The sequence below is a fragment of the Brachyhypopomus gauderio genome, chromosome 2, assembly GCF_052324685.1.
Source record: "Brachyhypopomus gauderio isolate BG-103 chromosome 2, BGAUD_0.2, whole genome shotgun sequence".
Lineage (NCBI taxonomy): Eukaryota > Metazoa > Chordata > Actinopteri > Gymnotiformes > Hypopomidae > Brachyhypopomus > Brachyhypopomus gauderio.
In genome coordinates this window covers 8,392,559-8,414,346 of record NC_135212.1, presented here as the reverse complement: position 1 = coordinate 8,414,346, position 21,788 = coordinate 8,392,559, and the positions used below count along the sequence as shown (strand labels likewise).

General features: G+C 38.5%; 2 protein-coding genes across 7 annotated transcripts in view; both read left to right on the top strand.

The window, feature by feature from the left end:
- The window catches only part of st7 (suppression of tumorigenicity 7), a 35,715-nt gene extending 22,051 nt beyond the window's left edge, over positions 1 to 13,664 (top strand). For 4 of the 6 annotated variants that reach the window (XM_076985904.1, XM_076985898.1, XM_076985914.1 and 1 more), the window contains 11 exons: positions 394 to 509; positions 1,471 to 1,546; positions 3,808 to 3,962; positions 4,148 to 4,245; positions 4,670 to 4,784; positions 4,972 to 5,044; positions 5,453 to 5,555; positions 5,644 to 5,794; positions 6,039 to 6,131; positions 9,813 to 9,955; positions 13,374 to 13,664. In XM_076985904.1, the coding sequence (XP_076842019.1) occupies positions 394 to 509; positions 1,471 to 1,546; positions 3,808 to 3,962; positions 4,148 to 4,245; positions 4,670 to 4,784; positions 4,972 to 5,044; positions 5,453 to 5,555; positions 5,644 to 5,794; positions 6,039 to 6,131; positions 9,813 to 9,955; positions 13,374 to 13,469 (1,219 nt within the window). In that variant the 3' untranslated portion in view covers positions 13,470 to 13,664. Of the gene's footprint in view, positions 1 to 393; positions 510 to 1,470; positions 1,547 to 3,807; positions 3,963 to 4,147; positions 4,246 to 4,669; positions 4,785 to 4,971; positions 5,045 to 5,452; positions 5,556 to 5,643; positions 5,795 to 6,038; positions 6,132 to 6,411; positions 6,519 to 9,812; positions 9,956 to 13,373 lie in introns of those variants that run through there. The other 2 variants (XR_013123130.1, XM_076985887.1) reach the window with 2 other exon arrangements.
- A 5,106-nt stretch (positions 13,665 to 18,770) lies between these two features.
- LOC143486065 (structural maintenance of chromosomes protein 6) overlaps positions 18,771 to 21,788 on the top strand; it is a 34,384-nt gene continuing 31,366 nt past the window's right edge. Inside the window, exons 1-5 of the mRNA XM_076985864.1 lie at positions 18,771 to 19,110; positions 20,314 to 20,451; positions 20,719 to 20,836; positions 20,930 to 21,035; positions 21,119 to 21,255. Of these exons, the coding sequence (XP_076841979.1) occupies positions 20,314 to 20,451; positions 20,719 to 20,836; positions 20,930 to 21,035; positions 21,119 to 21,255 (499 nt within the window). The 5' untranslated portion in view covers positions 18,771 to 19,110. The remainder of the gene's footprint in view (positions 19,111 to 20,313; positions 20,452 to 20,718; positions 20,837 to 20,929; positions 21,036 to 21,118; positions 21,256 to 21,788) is intronic.

Genomic DNA, 21,788 nt, shown 5'->3' with positions numbered 1-21,788 from the left:
GAAGGAAGGAATTTTTATTTCTGAGTTTTCTCATTTTAAAATGTTTTGTATTTTTGTGTCCAGTCACTCCATTTCATATTATTTGGTAAGCCAAACTAAGCAAAAATGGGTTTGTCAACCCATTCTAAAGAAAGTTTTGTAAAGTGATTGTGCATAAGTTTGTTTGTGACATAAGGCTGAGCATACTTGCTGCTTATGTAGTATAATGATAAGGATAAAAAAATAACACGCTTCTCAACATTCCTAACTGACTGGTCATTCCTTTTTTGAAGCCTAATTCTAAATGACATAAACACAGGTTACAATTCTTGTCAATTGTGTCCCTTCACACATTATCTTTCATTCCTTATTCCTTTAAAGGGTAAGTGTGACTAACTGTTGCTGTTGTTACAGATACACGTGGGTTACTGGCAGGGAGCCTCTCACATACTATGACATGAATCTTTCAGCACAGGATCATCAGACCTTCTTTACCTGTGACTCAGACCACATCCGCCCTGCTGATGCTAGTAAGAAACAAAAAATATACCTGCAAAAATTATTATAAGCTGTTAGAACATTATTCTCCCTTGCAGGTCTGAAGCATCTAATAGCAGGCCTGCTATTGTGTTAAGGTTCCATGGTCTCTTTCCAGATGTGAGCTAATTCTTCTATAGATGTTAAATATAACATTTATGAAGAATATCAATATTGAATATGTGGAATTTGTGTGAGCTTTTTTATGATCAGATGTGTGTACTATGTAAGTGTACTAATCTTTACTGACTAAGCACCACTGTCACAACAACCGCTAAAGCCGATGAATATGATCCTACTGGCTTGCAAAACGTTTTAAAATTTTAAATCAAGTCTAGGGGAACGATATTATTTACCCAATTTTCATTTTATCCTAATGATGGTGCTTAGTTTCAAAATTTTCATACACAGCTTTGCACTTGCGTTATGAAGCCGATGTTCTATCTGACACTTCTGCGCAACTTACATGTCGGTACACTCTTGCCTTAAGTCATGTCATGCTAAAAGTGTGTACAGGCAGTTTTCTGGTTTAATCATTTTCACATATTTAGAAATGTTCCATGGATAAAGACATGCTTCCGTGTTACTTCAAAGTTACTTTAGCCCACAAAAATGGGGGAACTGAATACAAAAACGGATTTATTCAAAAACAAAAAATCTCATTTGCCTCAAATTGCCAGGAATTGATGTTAATAAATATTAATAAAGCCTCTACTTTCTCCTTTGTTCTGATGTTCTTTTATCTGAGACTGTAGAAATGACTCACTATCACAATGTGCTTGTTAGAAAAATGTGCATAAAGCTTAATCAGTAGTGTGGATTAGTGCGGCGTTTACTGCTGCCCATTTGCAGTGCTGTCCGTGTATTGTTTCATGTATTTGGATGTAAAAGGCTGATGCTGAAGAAATATGAGCATGTTGAAAATGGTTATCCCCTTTCTGTGTTTATTATCAGTAATGCAGAAGGCCTGGAGAGAGAGAAACCCACAGGCGAGAATATCTGCTGCACATGAAGCTTTGGAGCTCGAAGAGTGAGAGTTTTAACTGTTTTATATTTAACTGTTTTACTATTCTACACACCAGCTACTACTACCTCGTATTATACACACCAGCTACTACCACCTCTTATTCTACACACCAGCTACGACCAGTAGGGGTGGGTATCATCACTGATTTCCCAGTTCGATTCGATTCCAATTCACAAGCTCCCGATTCAATTCGATTTTCTATTCGATTCGATCCGATTCAATATCGATTCTTGTAGGGAAATTTCAGTTACAATAAAAAGTGTAGTTTGAATGTGAAATGTTGTAATGATACAAGGATCACTCAAACTTTATTAAAATGTATTAAGATATTAGTGTATATACTGTGATATTAGTGTTTTTATATCAATTAATGCACACACTTCCACATAGCTCATTTACCAGAAAAGGCATTGAAAGCGGGTTTGAACAGCCCTTTAAAATGCAAATTAAGTTATTTTTTTAACATGTAAAAAAAAAAAAAAACATTTATGAACATAGTTCTGAATATTGTAAACATTAAGGTCCAAAAACTAAGATTTATTTATGACTGCTTTCTGACATCTTGGAGATTGTCAAATTTTTCTGCAAGGAAATGAGTTGGAGTCAACATGTTGGAGTGAGACAGCTCCTTTGTGCAGTAAGAATATTGCCAGCTGTTGAGAACTTCACAGCTTTATACTTAACGCCACGGACGTAGTTTTGGGGGGGGACGGGGGGGACATGTCCCCCCCACTTTTTCAAAAGCCGGTTTTGGTCCCCCTCAGTTTTTACAGTTAAAACCAAATATTTAAGTAGCGACGAAGTCATGTCCCCCCCACTTTTTAACGGTTAAAAAAACAATATCCAAATAGCGACAAATCTAGCACTAGGATCATGCAGCTCCGAGCTCCCCCCCCCCCCCCCCCCCCCCCCGCTCAACAGTTCGCCACCCCAGGTTGTGTCCCCCCCACTTATGAAATCAAAACTACGTCCATGCTTAACGCGTCACGGCCGGCGTGAGGGTCCGTGCGCCGAAAACGACGTAATCGCGGTGGCTCCGCCCGTGTGCTGTCGCTTCGCGAGGTCGTGCACCTCTTGAATTTTGAAACTCCGCGCACGACAGCGCAATGAACAAAGTCGTGTTTGCCGGGTTCATACACCTTCACAAGGTAGAATTAAAGCACGTCACGCGATATAAAATGCGAGACGTTAAAACGATACGCATATGCAGGGAAAATTTGCCAATTCTAAAGATCGATCTCAGGTTTAATAAATCGATATCAAATCATTCAAATGAAGATCAATTTGAATTGAAAAATCGATTTTTTTTAAACACACCCCTAACTACCACCTCCTATTCTACACACCAGCTACTACCACCTCCTATTCTACACACCAGCTACTACCACCTCCTATTCCACACACCAGCTACTACTCCTATTCTACACACCAGCTACTCATGCCTCCTATTCTACACACCAGCTACTACCGCCTTCTATTCCACACACCACTTCCATTGCTTTGCTTTTATACCACTGTGTGTTTAGCAATGTCTTTTGTTTATTATTTCATACATTTGTTTAGTATTATTAACCTGGGTTTGCCACATTTAGAGCTTGTGAACCACTGCCCCTATTATGAAATAAAAATTGAAATTGTAAACTAGTTGATTCCCACTTTATACTTTTTCTGGTGGCAAGACTAATATATAAATGGTCTGAGACGTTCATTGAGCCTAGTCTTGGACCAAATTGCAGCGCCAACAGTAAGTCACAATCTCAAAATTCTTCTAGGCTTAGGCTTATGTTCTTGGAAGCTGGCCCACAAAATGTTCTTTTTAATACCAATGATGAACAATTTAAATTATTGTGGACTGGTATAATCTAGTGGCATTTTACCATAAGTCACTTACAAGCTAACTGAAGATAAATTAGATTTTGTGCTGTAGTGAACATGAAAGAATAATTTATTCAATGTATGCTGTTCTTCAAGAGTATGGTATATGGTTAAATGAACTGTGTTGTGAGAGCAATTAGACACTATAATTGTTTTTGTTTGCCTGTCATGATTTGTCTGATTCTTTCAGAGTTTTTTAAATTAGCAATTAATCAACAATGGATTCTATTTTTGTAGTTCTGTAAGCCTTGGTACTAAATAACAGCTTCATTTTTAATGCTTTTGTTTTTTAGTTTCTACAGTTTTTTTTTAAGCTTTGCGCTCTGTGACTGTCATGCTCGACTGCTAAGATTTTTCAATACTTTTTTGTGTTTTGACTGTCTTAATAGCTGTGCAACAGCATACATCCTGTTGGCTGAAGAGGAGGCTACCACCATTGTGGAAGCAGAAAAGCTCTTCAAACAGGCACTGAAGGTGGGAGAAGGTTGCTACCGCCGCAGTCAGCAGCTCCAGCACCACGGATCGCAGTATGAGGCCCAGCACAGTAAGTGTACACTGCCCCCGCCTTAATGCTAAAATACGCATGTGCATTATTTACCATCATCTTACTGAATTTACACTGTTTCATGGTTCTGGCATATAAAACTGGATGTAAGCTGCACAACATTATAGAAATTGTGTTTGTTTCAATTTACTTTGTAAATAACAGACTACCTTTCATTTTTTTAGGAAGGGACACAAATGTGTTGGTTTACATTAAGAGGAGGCTTGCTATGTGTTCCCGAAAGCTTGGAAGAACTAAAGAGGCAGTGAAAATGATGAGAGATGTGAGTTATTCATATACACTTTCATAACTCCTACACCTTTTATTTTAGACAATGTATTCATATGAAGTCACAACCCATGGAGACTTCTAAAATCATTGGTTATCAACTGCATGCCAGGAATACCAGCAGAATAAAGCTTTTCAAGGTTTCCCTGCTCCATCTCACAACCTTATTTCATTCAGATGATAATGTGCTTGATAATTACCTTAGCCCTTGTCTTAAAACAAGATTATAGCCATAGTAGCTGGAGTGGTAGTGTAGTAGAGACACAGTAAATTATTTCATTGGTTCATGTTACATAATGTAAGATATTTAAATAGAAGATGTCTCCAAATGGCTGTTCTGTACAGCTATTTTCTCATCATCTTTTTTTCACCTGACCTCTATACTTCAGTATTGCATATAACAGCTGTATTTTTTCCAGTTAATGAAGGAGTTCCCTCTCCTCAGTATGTTCAATATTCATGAGAACCTACTGGAGTCACTCCTCGAACTGCAAAACTACGCCGATGTACAGGCAGTTCTTGCCAAATATGACGGTATGTTGCAACCTGCCCTGCTTGCCGTGTTTATCTAGTGAAATGGCTTTTAACCACTTAGATGCACTTTGGATGAATCTGTAACATTTTGATGCAAGCACTGTATCAATATTGCACGTAATGTTCAAATCTTCACCTAAATTGTTACTGTATGTTGTTTACTCTTAATATTTTGTTCTTTCCACAGACATTAGCTTACCAAAATCTGCAACAATATGCTACACAGCTGCCCTTCTTAAAGCTAGAGCAGTGTCTGACAAGTGAGTCAGGATTGTTCTGCTTTAATGTTCACCAGTGTTGAATCTGTGACATTACGTACCCTTTGCTGCCTTTTGCTGTTAAATTAACTCTGTTTTTATTTTAGCAGCCATTAAACATATCAATTAGAAAATAGGTACTACTTCCCAATGCATATATGGTTATGCTTTTGGTTAAACCAAGCACCACTGGGGTACCCGACAACCTTGTCGTCTCAATACCCATGCCTCTGTTTTGTCCAACCACATGTCAAGCTGAATACATAATGCTCATATCATCTTTGCCTTGCATTATTTATTATCTGAAATGTAAGTGTGTGTAGTTTCCATGTTACTGACATTTATAATAATGGCACTGTTTTTTATTTTTTATTTTTATTTATTAATTTTTTTTTTTGCTTACTTTTGCAGGTTCTCTCCAGAGGCAGCCTCTCGACGAGGTTTAAGTACAGCAGAGATGAATGCAGTGGAAGCCATACACAGAGCAGTAGAGTTCAACCCACACGTACCTAAAGTAGGTCCCGAGCTACTAGAATGACAATGAGTTCAGTTCGTCTACATGCTGCTGCTGTTTGATAAGTGATGGAATTTGCTTTACGCAGTACCTCTTAGAGATGAAAAGTTTGATACTGCCACCGGAGCACATTCTCAAGAGGGGCGACAGTGAGGCCATAGCTTACGCCTTCTTCCACCTGCAGCACTGGAAGAGAGTGGAGGGTGCGCTCAACTTACTGCACTGTACTTGGGAAGGCAGTGAGTATCTGTGTTCGCTATTTGTAGGCACTGTTGTATTTTTGCCAGTGTATTTTTTTTTTTAGTAAAAATACGTTTGTAGACATGTATGTTTGTAGTACCTTCAATCCCAAACCAAGTCAAAAGAGGGGCATTGAGATTAAGTAGCAACTTTTTGTGTGTAAATGTGAAGGAAAAATAAATCTGTTTAAATTCATGGTGGAATAGTAATGATAATATATATTCAACATACTTTGGTTTCCAGCTTTTAGAATGATTCCTTACCCTTTGGAAAAAGGACATCTGTTTTATCCATACCCAATCTGCACAGAGACCGCAGACAGGGAGCTCCTACCAAGTAAGAGATTCTCCTGTCTCTAAGCAGTAATTAATTGATTTTGATAACTAAAGTCTGATTAACTAAAGATTTTCATATGCAAAATCATCCGGTTTTGCCTTTATAAATATGCAGTTTAGGGCTTTTCTACCTTAGAGTGCTAATTACAGGGCTGTGTTGAAGGATAATTTACCATCTGCAAAAGTGTTTACCAAGCCTGAAAATATTTTTGAGTATGATGATTGTATGTTTAAACTAATACAACTGAAGAACAGTCACTAAACTTTTGCACAATTTGCAGCTGCTGTCGTTGTGATGAGTAGATGAGGAATACATACACCTTGAGAAGTTCTTCATTTAAACCATGTCAATAGTCAAAAATACTGAAGATTCTCTATATGACCAAAAGTATGTGTACACCTGACCAGCACACCTTTTTTCGTAAGAGTTTTAATATGGGCTTCCGTTGCAACTATTATAGCCACTGCTCTTTTTAAAAAGGCTTTCAACAATAGTTTGGAGTGTGTTTGATAGAATTTGTGAACATTCAATCAAAAAGGATTTTATGAGCTCAAATACTAATAATGTTGAATGAGAAGGCCTGCTTCACAATTGATTTACCAGTTGTTCAGTGGAATTGAAGGTAGCATTATGTGCACGCCACTGGAGTTTCGACACACCAAATTCATCAAACATTTGTGGCTATGTCGAACTGTGTTTTCATGGACCTCACTTTGTGCACAGGTGTATAGTGCTGTAAAAAGGAAAGACTTCTCCCAAGCTGCCGCCATAAACTTGTACACACAAATTACTTTTAACACTGTAGTATAAACAACATCCTCTATTCGACCTGAGGGGCCTTGCCCATACCCTGAAACACAGACCCAGATCATTGCCCCTCCTACACAAAACTTTACTGCTGGCACTACTTGTAGTAATTATTGTTCTCCTCACAAAACCCAGATGCATCTCAAAACTCTCAGACTGCCAGACACTGAATGTTGATTCATCACTCCATCACTTTATGCCCACTGTCCTTGCTGTGTATGCAAAAATATACATACAATGTCAAAAAAATCATACAAGGTGAATTTGAATGTGGCTTATTTCATGTACAGAACATGAAGAGAAATAAATTTCAACAAAATTATATTTAATAAAAAAGCAAGTAACTGGAATTACTTTGGAACAATTCCAAATTTAACAGCAACAACAGTGAAACCACGTAGCTCTTAAACATACTTTTTTGCCTGTTCTAATATGTCTAACTGTATTTTAAATTTCAGATCATGTTTCTGGTAGCTTGAGATCCAAACTAACTCCACATGGTTGTCACGAATATTTAACACATGCAAACACCTGATTTAGATGTTGTTTATGCATGCAGTGTCATTCATTTACTTTTTTGGCCGCCTGTGCAAATTAACATTCTTTAATTTGTGGTCTTGGCATTAAAAGAATTGATTTACTAAATATCCACACAGTATATGTTCTGGTTATTAAAATATTTTGACTTATTTTTTATATACAAATATACACACAATACAGCACATGTAGTATGGGTAGCTGTGTGTTTGTAAAGAAGACATCATGATTCTTTCCTGCCAGGGAACTGATGCATAATGAAGGTCGACCCTGACCAAGTTACATCAGACATCTCAGTTCTATTATTCACTGTGCTTATACAATGAAGTTTGATGCCTCTTGGCTCCCCCTTAAGACAATAGTAATTGTGTACTGTATGGCATGTATAGTACATTAACTTTTATTTGCCACTTAATGAACACTAAATATTTTTCAGTTCTGATCCAGAAGAAAGGATGATGAAGTGCATTTCTTTCTGGTAGCAATCTGATTTCATGTCTTAAGTAGCCAGAAAATGGTGACCCTTCAGCACTTGTGAGGAAGAATTAGCAAGCTGAAAGATCTGTCAGTAGTTTTAATTAGTTGGTGTGGTGTGCATGCTGACCTCTGTGTGTTGGTTGTATTGTGCCTGCATTCTGTCATAGAAGTATCTGCTGCACCACATTAAGATACAGATCTCTTAAGAATTGTGGATTGTGACAGAGTAGGCAATCTTCTGTCCTCAGTGATTCGGACAGTTTGACAATATCCAGTAGCATACCCAAGGGCACCATCATTGTTGGCCCTGTTAAATCTAGGAGATGTACACCTTGGCAAGAGTGCAGTTTGCCTGCCAGTCGGAACAGCCCAAGAATTGCAGTCACCCTGCAGTCTCAGATAAAATTGTCTGGTAGCAGAGCAGAATACCAAGCCCATGGTATTTTTAAATTTTATTTATTTGACTTTTTATTTTATTTTATGAATTTGAGCTGTTTCAGATGTACTAAGAAACCCATGTGCAGATACTACACACACACAATTCAGAGACTTCTCCTGCAGCTCTGATATTATAGCCAATTAACCCTCAAACCGTTTTTTAATAGAACATTAAAATATCAAGGAAAACATTTATACAAATCAATATTTTTTTCTGAAACTTTAGCTCTTTTTGCCCTGCTGGGCCAATGGTTCAGAGTACCATTTCCACATGAGCACATGCATTGCATCAACAGAATTATTCAGGGGAATGATTTAATGACATAGGGATTTGCTGACTGTTTCTACAGTCATTTCTATTTTCTTTTGTCATCAGTCATCACATCTGAATGTCCTGTGCTATTTTACACATGCACGTGCACACACACAAAACTTCTGTTTTTACCTTGGTGCGTCTGTAAAGCATCCTTTGAGTTTGTGAAAGGCACTATAAACATGTTCATTATTCTTTTTAATTCTAAATTATTGCTCTATGACCAACAAAGCCAGCTTCTGTTGAAACTTGATTTTCTTTGTTAAATTGATAAGAAATGAATGTCTCAGTGATTTCCTCTTTAAACATTAGCACATCTATTTCAACTTGGCACCTTTTAAGAAGTTTAACCTTGCATGATGAGGTTGCAGTTTACTTGCAATAAAATCAGGTATGTTGCAAGATGTAAATGCAGCCATCTTATGAATTAGATCAAGTCTTCTGCATTCATCATTTCAGAGCATGTGCTTGTGAGTGCTTACATTTGTCATCTGCCATGATTATTTGAATGACTCTCACTTGGCTTAGCTTCCTGACTCATTGGTGTTACTCTTTGCTTAGATCTGAGAGGTTTTTGCTATAATGAAGTCAGCTGCCATTTTGCTAACTGATTTGCTGAGGGGTTTTTTCCCCTCTCTCAGCAGTTCTTTGTAATTCTTTGCTTTGCCAACTCTAATGACAACTGGGCTCAGTGAATGTTTTGCAATAGGTTTTCTCTTTCAAAATATGGTCATGGGGTAGCATTTTCTCAATACCTTGTTGCTCATACAAAACTTATAGTGACATTTTATTTAATCAGTCCTTAAAATGCATTTAGAGTTTTAATTATTTGAACTTGAAAATTGTTCCATAATGTGTAACTGTTCCCACAAAGTGTCGAAGTTGTAAGTGCTCTGCTGTTTATAATCTGAATCTAGCATGTGCAGCTCATGAACCAGGTCAGTTTAACTAGTGATGCTTTTGGCAAGAATCCATTAAGTAGCATTATGTATTGCATTTTGAATATAGATTTTTATTAGCATTCATCCACGTTTATGTGGGTGATTTTCCAGTGTATATCTGATTGTTGTGTTTGGCTAACTCTACCTACCGTCTCTTATGTGTGTAAGCAGTGTTTCATGAGGTGTCTGTGTACCCGAAGAAGGAGCTTCCTTTCTTCATTCTGTTTACGGCGGGCCTCTGTTCTTTCACCGCCATGCTAGCACTCCTCACACACCAATTTCCAGAGCTCATGGGAGTCTTCGCTAAGGCAGTGAGTCCAATTTATGTATTTATTTATTTTTGGCGACAGTTGGCTAGCTCTAATTTAACTGAGGAAAGTTTGAAACAGGGAAAATTGTAATGTTATAAGAAACATCTGATGATGGATAGTGTGAGAGGGACTGAGTGTAATAGGTATACAAACATTTAAAAAATGTGTGTAACATTTGTTCTTTTGACAACTGGCCAGTAATTCTGTTTGGTGTGGACAAAGTATGGCTTGCGTATAATTCAGAACAAATGTTTATTGCAGTTTTTACACAGTTAGTGATGTTCTCACTAAAATCTTTAACTCCACTGTTTCCTGAAAAGGTTTGAAGGTATTGAGCGACCGCTAGTGTCCTCTAAAGCTAAACATTTAGATTCAACAACACAAGAAACATTACACAGATGGGTCGCTCAAATAAAAAAAATTTCTACAGTCTGACAGAAAAGAGCTACATGAAATGTAACTTCCAGTTGGATGTAACCCAGATATGTATGTGATTTCAAATGGTCATTCATTACTCCTTGATGTCTGAATTTGTGACAAGAATATAATCTGCATGGACAAAAAATTGCACCATATCTGGTCCATCTTTCTCATCCATGGTAACAGCTGAAACAACCATGACACATGCTCTCTCTGTGCCTGCTGAATACGCTCAGATCCATTCTTGAATGTTGCCCTTATGTAAAACATATCAATGTCTCCGTACAATTTGCTAGCAAGTTATCTTTTAAGCAGCTCTATTCTAGTTAGCATATGCATACTTCTGTTACTGTGACATTCAAAATGAGCCATTATTATTGTGTGTGCATCCATGGGGGTGCATGCGTGCTCGACTGAGGAAACCTGGAATATTGTGTCAAAAAGAAAATAATGCCTTGTGGAAGATTAGCTCAGCGTGTTAATGACAAGTGTGCAGTGCTTTTTTTATAGGAGTTATCATTTTGCAGCTGTTGCATCCCAGTTGGTGTATAGTTGGGTAACAGACATGGAGGCACATAAATATCTGGCGTGGAGAAGATCTACTCTTTTATTATAATCAAGTCAGGACTTTTACTGCCACAATATACAAGCCGATATAAATAACAGGATAAGATCATATATAAAATAAATTGGCAGGAAATAAGTAGATGGACCCGGGCTAAGGAAAAGAATCTTGAATGGACAAAATCAAAGAACACAACCAAACCACAGCTATACTGTAAAGGCTTAAACTATACCTACAAAAGAAAAGAACATCTATACTGTGCTAGACTAGCTTTGGCCCATCCCTAGGTCTTTAAAGTCAGAGCAGCCCATGTGATTAAATAGCAGATTTTAAGAAATGCTAGTAGTTTAAAGCATTACCCAGCATGCATTGCCTGGGTGGTATGGTGTTTCATGAAATGTAAGCTGTAACGGACATACTGGTCCTAGTCAAGCCCTCCCAGTCTAGATGGTCTAGAACCGCTACTGGGTGTTGCAGGTTATTTGTGAACTTTTAAACAATGCTTTGTTTTTTGTGTTGAAGAGCCCAAGAGTTGTGAACACTAGATTGTTATTGCTTTTTTGGGGGTTTTGAGGTTTTTCCCCCTCCAGATGCCAAAGGTTAAATCCAAGATACAATACATGAGGAATCATTTATGCAAGTGCTCTTAATCTTGACATATTCTGATCTAAAGTAAAATCATTACTAGGGGTGTCACGATTCTCTAAATCCTCGATTCGATTGTATTTCCGATTTTAGGGTCACGATTCGATTCTCGATTTACAGCAGAGAGCCCTATGCCAGTTTTAGATTAGTCTATGGCAGTGGTCTGCATTGCACTCCACTGTTGGCACGCCGAGGCATAATCACTGGCACGCGCCATGCTGGACCAGCGTCAGCAAAAAAAAATTAATAATAATAAATCTCAGACAGAGAGCACGTCTGATTTCCAATCGAAATCATTCCTCAACGCTCTGCACTCAGCTCCCACCACAGACCCATGTTTAAATTTGTTTAAATAATCGTAACGGCCGCACGGCGCTGCTTGTGACGTAATCCCTGAGGCACGTCAAGACTGGATTATTTATTATGGATTATACTTTCGCGAGTGACTGTAGCGTGCGACTCCGCACACCTCGCGCGAACGGCGGAGGCGTTTATATTCTTTGCAGTGTTCTCCAAAACGATATATGGTAGTATAAAGAAACACCCCTCAAAAACAGGGGAAGGAACATTTACCTGACGAAAATTAATGTTGCTTTTTGTTCCAGGTTTGAAAAGTGCTGGAATTTAGGCTAAAGTACTTGAAAATGCTTGAAAGTGTAACTACTTCATTTCACAACAAATAGCTCTCTGACTGAACAGTTCTCTTGTATTACGTTAACAAATACGAGCCTCTTGTAATTCCAGGACGAAACATGAGAGAATGTGAAGATGTTAAGATTGGGCATTTTGAAAATAAACAACCATTAAATAATGTGAATAAAAAGCGAATTATTTCGAATCATTACGAGTATATGTATAAATATTTAACTTAATTAGGTGCTTTAATTCCACCTTCTAAAGGTCTATGAGCCCAGAAAACATGACTTGGTTCATTGTGCTGAAGCACGGCACGCGCGAAGTTATAAAATTCGAGAGATGCACGACCTTGCGAATCGCCAGCGGGCACGGGCGGAGCCACTGCGATTACGTAATTTTCGGCGCGCGGACCCTCGCGACGTGTCTAGTTTAAACCAGGCTTTACTTTGCGTAGTGTGGGTGCTTGCGTAGCTTAGAGGGAGGGATCGTCGATCCTCTTTTTGACTTCGAGGCTCGAGATCGTGACATAATTTCGATCGATTTCGATTTAATACCGAAATCGTGACACCCCTAATCGTTACCAGCAATAGTTAAATTATTATTAAAATTTAATTACATTTTTGTTTAAAAACAAAGGTCAGTCAGTGATAGCCTACAACTGTGTGGGCTCTTGGTTAGTTCATTTTAACTTTCATTTTGTACACGTGTCCATCAACGTTCAAAGACCATTTAGTTGCATGAGATACCAAAATGACCTAAAGTATCATCAGTTCTGTAGTTGTTGTGTGTATGCTCATATCAGGATTTTGATTTTGAGACAGGTGAGATTTGGTCTAAAACTGTGACAACCACTGATCCATCCAATAGACGCACTTTAACCAATTGTTCCAGCGTTTCAGGGGACGAGCTTCACGGTCCTATTTATATAGGACACCATATGCTATTCTGATATATACAAGCATCCTAAATGGTCAGGTACATAGGTCAAATGAATTAAAACCCATTTTAGCTTTCAAGCACTATTGAAATAAATTATTGTTAGGCACATTATTATTTGGTTAAAATATTATGCAGTTGTTGTAACTTGTTTTATTTACAAGAACCTCCAGTTTTACATATTTGCTAACCCTTTTCTTTTTCTCATCACTGCAGTTTCTCAGCACCCTGTTCGCACCTCTCAACTTTATCATGGACAAAGTGGAAAGTATTCTGCCTTCTGGACTTTGGCACCAGCTGACACGGATCTGATCACATGGATATGAACTAAACACCCTGGTGCCAAGCTCATAAGAACTGCTGTAACGGTAGACGAGCAGGAGGATTCGGAGAACGTTTGATGACCTTTGTTCAACTCCCATTTTTCATTTTTATTTCTGATTTTGTTTTGAAAAGGGGGGAAAAGCTCTGTTGAAATAAAAATAAAAAATAAAGACTTCACATCAATATTTTGTTATTCTGTGACTGGCTATAATTGAATTATACTACAAATAGCATTCACTCATGAACAATAAATCAACCTGTACCAATTTTTTTAAATACACTTAATCCGCGGTAACAGTGGTGTTTTGCTAAGTGTAAGTAACATTCATCTTTGTTGAGTTTCTGTCCATAAGTCCATCTAGCATTTTCACTTCAGATAAAAGTACACACAGCACAAGTAAGCAGCTAATGAGGAAAAAAATCCCTTTTACTATTGTTTTTTTTTAAAAACAGGAAAGATGAATTACATTCTTCAGTTAATCAGTCATACTTCAGTCCTGGGCTGCTTGTTGGGGAAATTATTTGGCTAAGATGAAAGTCTGTTCAGATATCCACCTTTTACAAGTGTTGTGATTATACTTGAAAGCACCGAACACATTTAAAAATAGCAACTGAGAGATAAACGTCTTCGTGCTAATTTCTGTGAGTTAATAACGCTATTGTATACCAGCTAAATCATTATTTGCCACTCTGTTGTGGTCCGGTGTGCATTTCTGTTGCATGAACTGTCTAAAGTTCAGGTAGTGATGTGGGCCTAATGACCCTTGAGATGATATGCTAATCAGGCCCACAGCCGCCTCATTAGCTGATTAATCGTGTCCATTTCCCCCCTCCACCACTAGGTGGCTGGCTTCACTGTAGTCGGTGATGGTACTCCTCCAACTCCACACTTCAGTTGTTTAATACTAATAACAATAGTAATTATTACAGGCACAAAAGGCTGCATTTGGACATAACAGCAGTAGTATGTGTGAGATCTGAGCAGAAATTAAGGAACGTGCTGCAGCCCTCTGATATGATTGGTTCATCACATATTTCCTTGTCTAATTCCAGAGTTAAAATGTCAAATGGTGCTGAATGGTTTTTTTTATATATATATCATTCTTATTAGCGGTGAAAATGTACTTCACATGCTGGGTGATGACTGAGTGATCACATGATGTGCAGTAATGTCCGTTGATGTCTGCTTGTTATTTTAGTGACGAGTCAGAATTCGATAGGCTTAATGTAGCAGATTTTAATAACTGTCCTTATATCTCCACCATGAAAACTGACCCTTGATCCTTTTGATTCAGCAGTGATTAGGTAGTTTGTGTTCTCATTGCCGTTTGAGAAACATTAAGATGATTTTAAGGGAATCAAAAATGCATTTTATAGACTAATTTGCTATATAGACAATCACAGAAAAGGAATAGGTAAAAGATCTGTGTTATGTGTGGATAGTTTCTATGTGTAGTTTGATGTGGGGAGTGATGTGCCAGGGTCCATGAGGTTTCCCCACTTCTCTGGAGTCAGTGTCTCTTGTGCAAAACCTTAATAGGCACAAACACATCACAGAGGCTCCATCCAGCTACATCCGTTCCAACCACAGGCTTTTGGGGTGGCAGTATGACAAAGCAACCCCTCAGCTACCAAGGGCTTCATGTGCATCTGCCCGGATGGCAGAACTCTCTTCATGGAGAGGCTTTTCATGCAGCGAGTGAGGTGGTCAAACGGACTTTCCAAGGGCTGCCATCTGTGCGCTCGTCGGGTCGGTCCAGCACTGGGTGAGTGGCTGCACATTCTGTGACACGAACAAGGATGGGGAAAGAGACAAAAGAGTAAGGAGGGTCTAGATTCTCCATAAAGTCAAAACAAAGGTGCACAGTGGCGAGCTGACCTAACTAGAAATAATAAAATAATAAACTGGAAGCGCACGGATGCTGAAGAGAAGGCTAATAACTTGTTGTATTGTGTGTAACACTGGAGGGCAGTACCAGTGGGCTTGAATAGGAAGAACAAGGCACAGGTGCTTGTGATTAGTACTCAGGTGATTTGGACTGCTGCAGGTGTGTGTGTGCGCCACTGGGCACATCACTCTGCTTCCATGAACACACTAAACACAAAGCCTGATGTACACCTTCAATTAACAGATAATTCAAATAAAAATGTTATAATTTGTAGCTCAGCTTATTACCTTGGGCAGTTTACTTATTACATTATTAAAAATGTAAAAATTACATTGTGTTGCATAATGTTATTCCATTACATTAGTAATTACATTTACATAGTAGTTATATTGGAACTACAACTTATTTTAACCTATTATTACAGAGTAGTTACATTGTTATTACCTTATAATTACAATGTGTAATTGCAGTTATTACATGTACCGGTAATTAAATTACATGTTTGTCATTTTTTACATGTTATAATGTATTTATATTACATTGTTATTGTATTATAACTGATGTTTTGTTATTAGTGTTATTTTATAGTTATGAACATGCAGTGGTAAGTTATTAGCTGCTATTTCCTGACATTATGTTTGTGTTGCTGCGGGGTATTGTTTGTAAAACTTATTTGTAAATGTAATACAAGCGAACTATTCAGTCAGACAGCTATTTGTTGTAAAATACCATTACAATTTTTACAAGCATTTTTAAGTAGGCTACGTTAGCCAAAATTCCAGCACTTTTCAAACCTGGAACACAAAGCAACATTAAAATTGGTCATGTAAATGTTCAATCCCCTGTTTTTGAGGGGTGTTTCTTTACACTACCACACATCGTTACGGACAACACTGCACAGAATGACGTGAACGCGCTAGCGCTCTCACAGGTTCGCACGCAACGTGCGGAGTCAAGCGCTACGGTCAGACGCAAAAGTGTATGGCGTTATTAAAAGCATAACTGAGCCAAGAAGAAAGCAAAAATATATATTTTCACTAAGGAAAATAAAAATAGTAATGCACAGTTACTTGGATAAGTAACTTTAATCTGATTACTGGACTGGAAATAGTAACTCATTACTGAAACAAGTGGTAAGATTAGAGTAACGCCTTACTGACATCACTGCTCAGGATAAAAAAAAGTTTAGTCATGCTAATGTGACGCTGACTGGAGCCTTCATGAGGAGAGCTTTTTCTTCTGTATGGAGGACCAGGAGCCTGTTTGGTTTGGCAGGTGTCCAGGAAAAACCTGTTGGCATACCTGTTCAGTCACTGCGGGAAGTAGATCTCATAGATGCTGGGTATCTTATTCTATATTGGCAGTAGGTTCTGAATGAGTGAAAAGTATATAATGTAGGTGAAATGCAAACTTGCAGATCTAGAAATGTAACTAAATGCATTTAAGATACTTTTTGTATTTGCCCTTTAATACATTTTGCCTTCAAATGTTGATGTGACAGTCGAGCGTTTTGTTATGAAACTTTATTATAGGGATGCAGGATCTCGTGTTCCTGCAAACCATGGGAGGCAACAAATGGTGACCTATTCCTGCCAGTCACAGGTAGGTAAAGTTAGGGAACTGTGTCATAAGAAGAAATGGGATGAAACTGACCATTATTTTGTTTAAATCAGTCTGTGTGGCATATTTAGTTCAGCATGTTGTGGGTTACGCCACAAGGTAAGAGTAACATCATTCACTGGGAAAGATGTAGACTTCAGACCTCTTCTTGTCTGTAGACTGGGTATGGTTGTAACATGGGGAGAGTTGTAACACCATCAGTTCCACCCATCACGGATATGATAGGAGTCATATGATCATTCCAGTATTTACCCAATTCCTCCCTGATCCCACATGGTGAATATCAAGACTAGAAACAGGCACATGCAGATTCCATAGAGAAACAGGCACATGGAGATTCCATAGAGAAAAAATTGATTTGGAAGTGAGAAAGTAAATTTCTGAATGAAAATTTCAGAATTTTGTTTAGTTTAGTACTTATACTATTGCAGATTAAACCATATGAATTATATTATTATGAATTACATTAAACTGTTTCTCAGGGAAATTGTGATGCATTTTCCCCTGTTAATTTCAAATCACCTTGCTTATACAGCTAGTTAAACAATGGCTGACAGGGGTGGGGTGGGTTGTAACACAGCTGTTACAAAGTGTTACAACCATCACCTTACATGCAACTAAGAAAACTTTCTTGATTTTCAATAATTTTAAAGAATGCATAGGCAGTAGAAAAGAAAGAAAGACTGACAGAGGTGTGCCTGCAAATGTTTTTTTTTTTTAATCATCTGATGAGGTCACAAATAAGGACAAGTCAGTCAGATCAGTTGCAAAGGCACATGGTATCTGCCATGTAACACACACACACACACACACACACACACACATTGATATTGTTTATTATTTGACCTACATGTTCTTTACGCAGGTACATTGTATTAGGGTTCATTAAGCATACATATTGTTAAATAAGTTCTAGTGCTCTAGTACACTAATTTACACACATACATACACACACACACCCACACACACACACTCCTGAGTAAAACAGAAAGTGGATATGAGTTATGGTGAGTCACAGAGAGAGAGAGAGAGAGAGAGAGATTGTTCTGGATTGTTCTTTCATTTAAATAAACCTCTTTTTGAAGCATATTGCATGGTGTGGCCTCTGTTTTTATAACTGTTACAACTCTGGTAGTGGGGTAGGTTGTAACAAAGGAACCCCATGTATTTGACATCAACTCACGAGGGCTGTGATATTTGAATTGAGGTTTGAATTGGTGCCATTTTTAGTACACAAATGGGTATACTTTGTATAAAGGTTTGAGAACTCTAGCTCAAAAATTCAGTGAGTTACAGATGCTGAAGCAAAAAGTGTTACAACCATACCCGATCTCCCCTACTTTAATTTAAAATAGTTGTTCTATTGTTTTTCTCTACTTTTGTTCGAATTGTTTAACCACGGTCTCCTTTGGTTTATGGCTATAGTGGGCCTGTTGTCGCAGGGCCCCTAAGAGGAACAGACTGGTGCCTACTCTGCCTATTTGGTAATGAATATGTTTCAGAATGTTCTATGTATATAGCTATCCATTAAATCTGAACAGGTTTGTATAGTTTATTATTTGGCCCTCCTTCCTCGTGGTCCATGTACAAGTGTTGCTGTCTGTTCACATTGCAATTTCTTGAACTGAATATAGCCTCTGTGGGTGAAAATGTACTCATCATTGAAAGCTCTGAGTGTCCACCCCTTTCCCTGTGACGGAACAGGAAATGACCCGCATCTTCTGCGCCTGCGCGCTTCACCGTCAGGCGCGGAGGGAACGTGAGGTAGTCTGCGCCTGCGCGCTTCGCCGTCAGGCACGACAAGCCGAGCGCGGAGGGACCGTGAGATAGCGCCGGTACTCTGGGGCAGGGAGGGCGGCTAGACAGGCGCACGTCGCAGCCTCGCTAAAGTCGAAGGCTCTCTCACCTTGTATTTATATGGAAAACGAGAGCATAAACTTTGACAGCGGTGACGATACATTGTCTAACGAGACCAAAATACGGTATTCTGTATTTGAGTAGCGAACACAGCCCTTTAGGAGGTAACTTTGACCACAGCTGCAGGTCGTGTCCAGGACCAGCCCGTGTGTGGTGCTGACCCACTGCTGCTTCGTGGTGTAAAGCACAACTAACAGCTTGAGGTAAGTTTATATTTTTTTAAATGCATATATATTTAATGTCACGACAGCTAGCTAGTGCTAGCTACATCACTGATTAACGCGGTCACCGGTTTAGCTAGCTACACATGAAATCAAATATCTGTATTTTCGAGTTAAACTAGGTTTTGTCCGTAGGTAATGAAACACTAGCGTCGGTATTAAGCTGTGTTGGCTACTAACTCAAACCTGCCGGTCTCCTCTCAAATGATCTTTCTTTGATTTGTCTCTTCCCAACTAACAAGAGTGTCCCAGCTAGGTTAACTAACTTAGCTAGGTAACGGTCTGTCTAAATACATTTCTTCTTTTCCGACATAAACGGACAACTCTGTTGTAGCAAGGTTACTACTTGGCCAAATGTGATGTGTAGTAAAAGCGAAGTTGCATGTTGATGGTGCATTTGCCGCCATCTATGTAGGAAGTGATGAAAGGCCCCTGTTCACATGGTCCCCTAGAGCTGTGATTTCCAACCTTGTTGTTGATCTGGGTCTCCCGCATTAACATCAACCGTAGCTTTTTACCTTTTCTCTCGGGTTTCTCTTTTATATGCGTTTATCTTGGGTTCCGTTTCTTTTTTCCCCACAAGACTTAAAATTACATTTAAAATGTTAGCTAAAACATTAAACATTAAACATAACACATTAAACATAACACAAACATTTTTTACACCTCAACAGCGTTGATCTGTACACACATCCTTACCAAAATAATAATGATTCATTATGAGTGTCATGCTTAATCAACACCTATATAACTACACATGTTGATCTTCCTTATAGTAACTGAAACATCCAGATTGTTCCATATTTGCATGCTCACCATGTCGACACTGGTTTTGACACAACCAAAGCACTAGGTGTAATAACAATAAATAACAATAACAAATAGTATTAAGAACATGTCCTTGTGGACATCAAGGTTGTTAAGGGCTTCTTTTGATCATTATTGTTACAAGGGTGCTGTAGGCATCCTCAGATGAGTACATGATACTGAGGGGCTAATAACCCTTGAAACTGCGTGTTTGGCTAATTGGGGTGCAATGCAGTCTATCTACAGTTTACAGGAAGGCAGATTTCATTAACTGATCTCGAGTGTCACAATCATTAGAATATATGGGCTCTTTTCAACTGTTTGACTTTAATGTTCAGCAGATTAAATATTCGGTTTCTGTTTTTGTACTGCTTTCAGATGTCGAAAAGAAAGAGTAATCAAGTACTGGGAGTGCCTTCAAAAAGAGTTAGGTCATCACACCCAGAATCACAAGAACAGGAGGAGGAAAGAACCTGGTCAAATTCAGACAGCAGTGATCTTCGGACATCACAAAGTGTAATGGATTTTAAAATGCACTTTTTCACATAGGGAACACAAATGTATCATTGTATCACTACTGTTATGCCAGCACACTGAAAGCTCAGGACACAGTACGCTATAATCACTGTCACACACTAATCTGTTTGGCTCAAGACTCCACATGTTTCCTGTGGGTTATGGAAGCCAAAAAGATGTTCCCTTATATTTTGTCTTGCTATCTAACTTCTGCGTAATTTCTTTCTTTGTCCTAAGTGGTTTCAGCACTCTCTTCTGTTCCCCCAGGCCTCGGGGGAGGTTGGCATTATAGAGAACATCTTTCTCAGGAACTTCATGTGCCATTCTCTACTTGGTCCCTTTGCTTTTGGCCCGAATGTCAACTTTGTGGTAGGAAACAATGGAAGTGAGTTGCACTTGTTCTGATGGAAGTCAGGGTACCCAGATGTAGTCCCAGGAGGCTATTGCTTATTAAGGCTTTTGTTTGCTTTTGTGTTAGGTGGTAAGAGTGCAATACTTACAGCTCTGATTGTGGGTCTGGGAGGCAAAGCACAGACCACTAATAGGGGCTCTTCACTCAAAGGCTTTGTCAAAGAGGGCGAGAGGTAGTTCAATCGGTAATCATTCTCTTAATTAAGATACAGATATTTTCCACACTTATCACTTTAACAAGTGTTTGTCTGATTAGCTCTGCAGAAGTCTCCATCACGCTGAGGAACAGAGGCCAGGATGCATATAAACCAGAAGTGTTTGGGCAATCCATTACAATTGACCTTCGCATTTCCAGCGAAGGACTGAGAACCTATAAGTTTAGGAGCCAAACAGGTACACTATATTTATTCTAAATGTCAAGTTTCGGCCCTCTATGGTCGAAGGTTGGAATGATTCCATCTTTTAATTCCATCACTCCTAATTTCTCCTGACCAAAAGGCTTTAAGTTAAGTCAAACGTTAATCTTCTAATGGTCTTTGGTTTAACTTGACTTGACACAATATGCGTACTGTTTGAAAACTGTCACCCATCACATTCACTTGTCTCTTATGCCATTTTGCAGGTATTTTCAGTTTTGTGCAGCAGCAGAATGATCACTGCCAATTATTAATTATAAGCCCTTTTGAGCCAGGATTAAATCTGTATAAAGCCTTTCCTGTTTCACAGATGCTACTCTGTGATTTTTATTTCCATCCAGGTTGTTCATGTCTGTCATTATCTGAGAAAATTCTAAGCCAAATTGCCTTCTGTTTTTTTGCCTAAATAAGTGGATGTCTGATAATTTTAGACCCACCCATAAACAAATGTATGTGATTTTGCATTCAGATGTGTTTGGGTGAAAAAAGGCATTTACCTGCTGCATCTTG